Source organism: Zea mays, chromosome 7, assembly GCF_902167145.1.
Source record: "Zea mays cultivar B73 chromosome 7, Zm-B73-REFERENCE-NAM-5.0, whole genome shotgun sequence".
NCBI classification, from domain to species: Eukaryota; Viridiplantae; Streptophyta; class Magnoliopsida; order Poales; family Poaceae; genus Zea; species Zea mays.
This window is the reverse complement of record NC_050102.1, coordinates 171294659-171297041: the sequence shown is the minus strand read 5'-3', so window position 1 is coordinate 171297041 and position 2383 is coordinate 171294659. Positions and strand designations below refer to the sequence as shown.

General features: G+C 60.3%; 1 protein-coding gene across 1 annotated transcript; it reads right to left on the bottom strand.

Annotated features, from left to right (window-relative positions):
* Positions 1–208: 208 nt before the first annotated feature.
* On the bottom strand, positions 209–2069 carry LOC100281784 (GRAS family transcription factor containing protein). The gene has a single exon (NM_001154704.2). It carries the CDS (start codon positions 1703–1705, stop codon positions 335–337), a length of 1371 nt encoding a protein of 456 aa, NP_001148176.2. The 5' UTR covers positions 1706–2069; the 3' UTR covers positions 209–334.
* Positions 2070–2383: the final 314 nt, after the last annotated feature.

The window sequence follows — 2383 nt, the reverse complement described above, 5'->3', positions numbered from 1 at the left end:
ACAAATTCCAAACTATTTCAAGTTTTCAATGGGTAGTGCATTTAACAGATATCGCAGGTAGGAAACCCTAACCAACAAGAAGTACATAGATGATGCTTTCATTTTTGTATCAAGCTTCAAGCATAGAGAGAGAGAGAGAGAGAGAGAGAGAGATTGTCATTGCAGCCATCAAACTTTTCGTCAATCTACTAAGTAATGAATCAGCTAGTAAACCCAATTTATAACAAGATAATCTTTCATATCATGCACAAGCACAAACCCTAATTCCATACCATGGAAGATCACATACATGCCTACTCACCTTCTGAACTGCATATGACCACACCCGATAAACTCACGACGGCGCCCACGCCGACGCGAACACGACGTTGTGGCCTTTCCACGTGAGCACCAGGTCGTCGTCCTCCCGCTTCATCCCCCACCCCGCCGCGTGCTCGTTCAGCATCGCCTTCACCTCCCCGGCGGCCTCCTCGCCGAACGACACCGCCCGGAACCCCGCGCTGCGCATTCTCTGGCCCCACCTCCCCCTGTCCTCCTGCCGCTCCACCCGATCCACGCCCTCCTGCGCCAGCACGTTCTCCACCTTCCACCCGATCTCCGCCTCGTACCACCGCCGCTGCTCGCTCCCCTTGGGCAGGAACGTGTCCACGGCGTCGTACGGGATCCAGAGGAAGTTGAACGCCGCGCGGAGCCTCCCCACCACGTCGTCCGCCGTGAAGTCCGCGTCCTCCTCAACCACCACGACCAGGTTGGGGTCGAGCGTCCGGAGGGACTTGAGGAGCATGGTCCGGAGCGATACCGGATGCGTCAGGCTGACAGACCCCGCCGTCTCGTCCGGCACGGTGTGCAGCAGCATGTGGAAGTTCAGGACGAGCGCCTCGGTCCCGTCCATGACCAGCTGCTGCACCCTGAGCTGGTCCACCAGGGACGTGAACGCGTCGGCCGGCGTGGTGGGCACCACCCGGAAGTCCATGGACATATTGCGCGATCGCGCGAAATTGGTCAGCTTCGCGCCCAGCTCCTCGTAGGACATGTCGAGGGCCGGCGGCGGCGCGCAGGGCGCGACGTCAGCGACCGTGAGCCGGAGGATCGGGGGCCCCTCGGGCCGGCTGGCGAGCATGTCGATGAGCGTCGGGATCTGCATGCAGTGCGTCGTGCCGAGCTCGACGACGTGCACGGCGGGGAAGCCCTCGACGGCCTCGAGGATGGCGGCGTTGGCGGCCGTGTAGCCGAAGCGGTGCCAGGGCGTGAGGTCGACGAAGCTGGCGAGCTCGACGGCCGTGAAGCGGTGCACGTGGAGCGCGGCCGACTCGACGGCGGCGGCGACGGCGGCGGTGACCGCCTTGCACGCGCCGGTCCTGGACGCGCGCGCGACGAGCGCGCAGAGGAACGCCGCCGTGAGGCGCTGGTTGGAGTCCCCGTCCGGCGGCGCGATGTTGTTGAGCACCCACAGGATCTGCTGCGTGAGCGTGGCGTCGTTGGCCTCGATGGCGTTGGCGCAGTGCACCAGCAGCTGCTCCATGCAGCTGGTGCTGTTGAGGTTGCCGAGCGAGATCTTGGACGCAGGCGTCGGGAAGCTCCCCGGCCAGGGGCGTGCGGCCCTGGGCGCGCCGACGTCAAGGAACAGCCCGAGCCCTAGCCCTCCAGCATGTCCGTTAGGGTGCAGAGGCGGCGGCGGTGGCGCAGTGTGCGTGAACTGCATCATGTAGGGGGGGCCGAGGCAGGCGTGGCGAGGTACGTAGTAGAAGGCAACAAACCAGCAGCGAGGCAGCTAGCGGCGGCGGGATTAGAAAAGCGCGCGGTGAGGCAGAGAGCTCGTACACGTTGAGTAGTTTGAGGTGCGGATTTGGTGCTTGTACTAAGCATATATAGAGGGCTGTGCTCTACAACGCCCTACACGTGGTTCCCCATGCCATTAGAACTTCGGGAACCAAAGGGAGAGGAACGACCAGCGAGAATGGAGAAGACAGAAGGCCATCAAGTACAAGGAATATTTCAGTGGGAGGAGCAGAGATCTATGTAACTGTAGTCGATTTGTATTTAGCTAGAAACGATCTGGAGCTTTGAAGGGATGGAAAGAAACGCGAGTCTTGTTCTATGTGGCTATGCCACACCTCAAGAAGAGAATCGAGATGAATCTGCGTGGAGCTTGTGCTTGTGTACACATGCAAACTACAAGTATTAAGTGCAGGCACCTGCTGGAATTCATGAGTGGTGATGAACCTGCGTGGAGCTTGTGCTTGTGTACGGGATCGGAAGAGTTCCTGCTGCTCCGCGCCTCCGCCAGGAAGACGACCTAGCTGGAGCAATTGGGAAAGCGAGCAAGAAGGGGAATAGGGGGATGAAGCTGGGGAAGGGGAGAAGAGGGGGAAAAGGTTAGGAA

Coding starts and splice junctions, on each gene's coding strand:
- LOC100281784 (NM_001154704.2), bottom strand. CDS start 1,705: ATGATGCAGTTCACGCACACTGCGCCACCGCCGCCGCCTCTGCACCCT.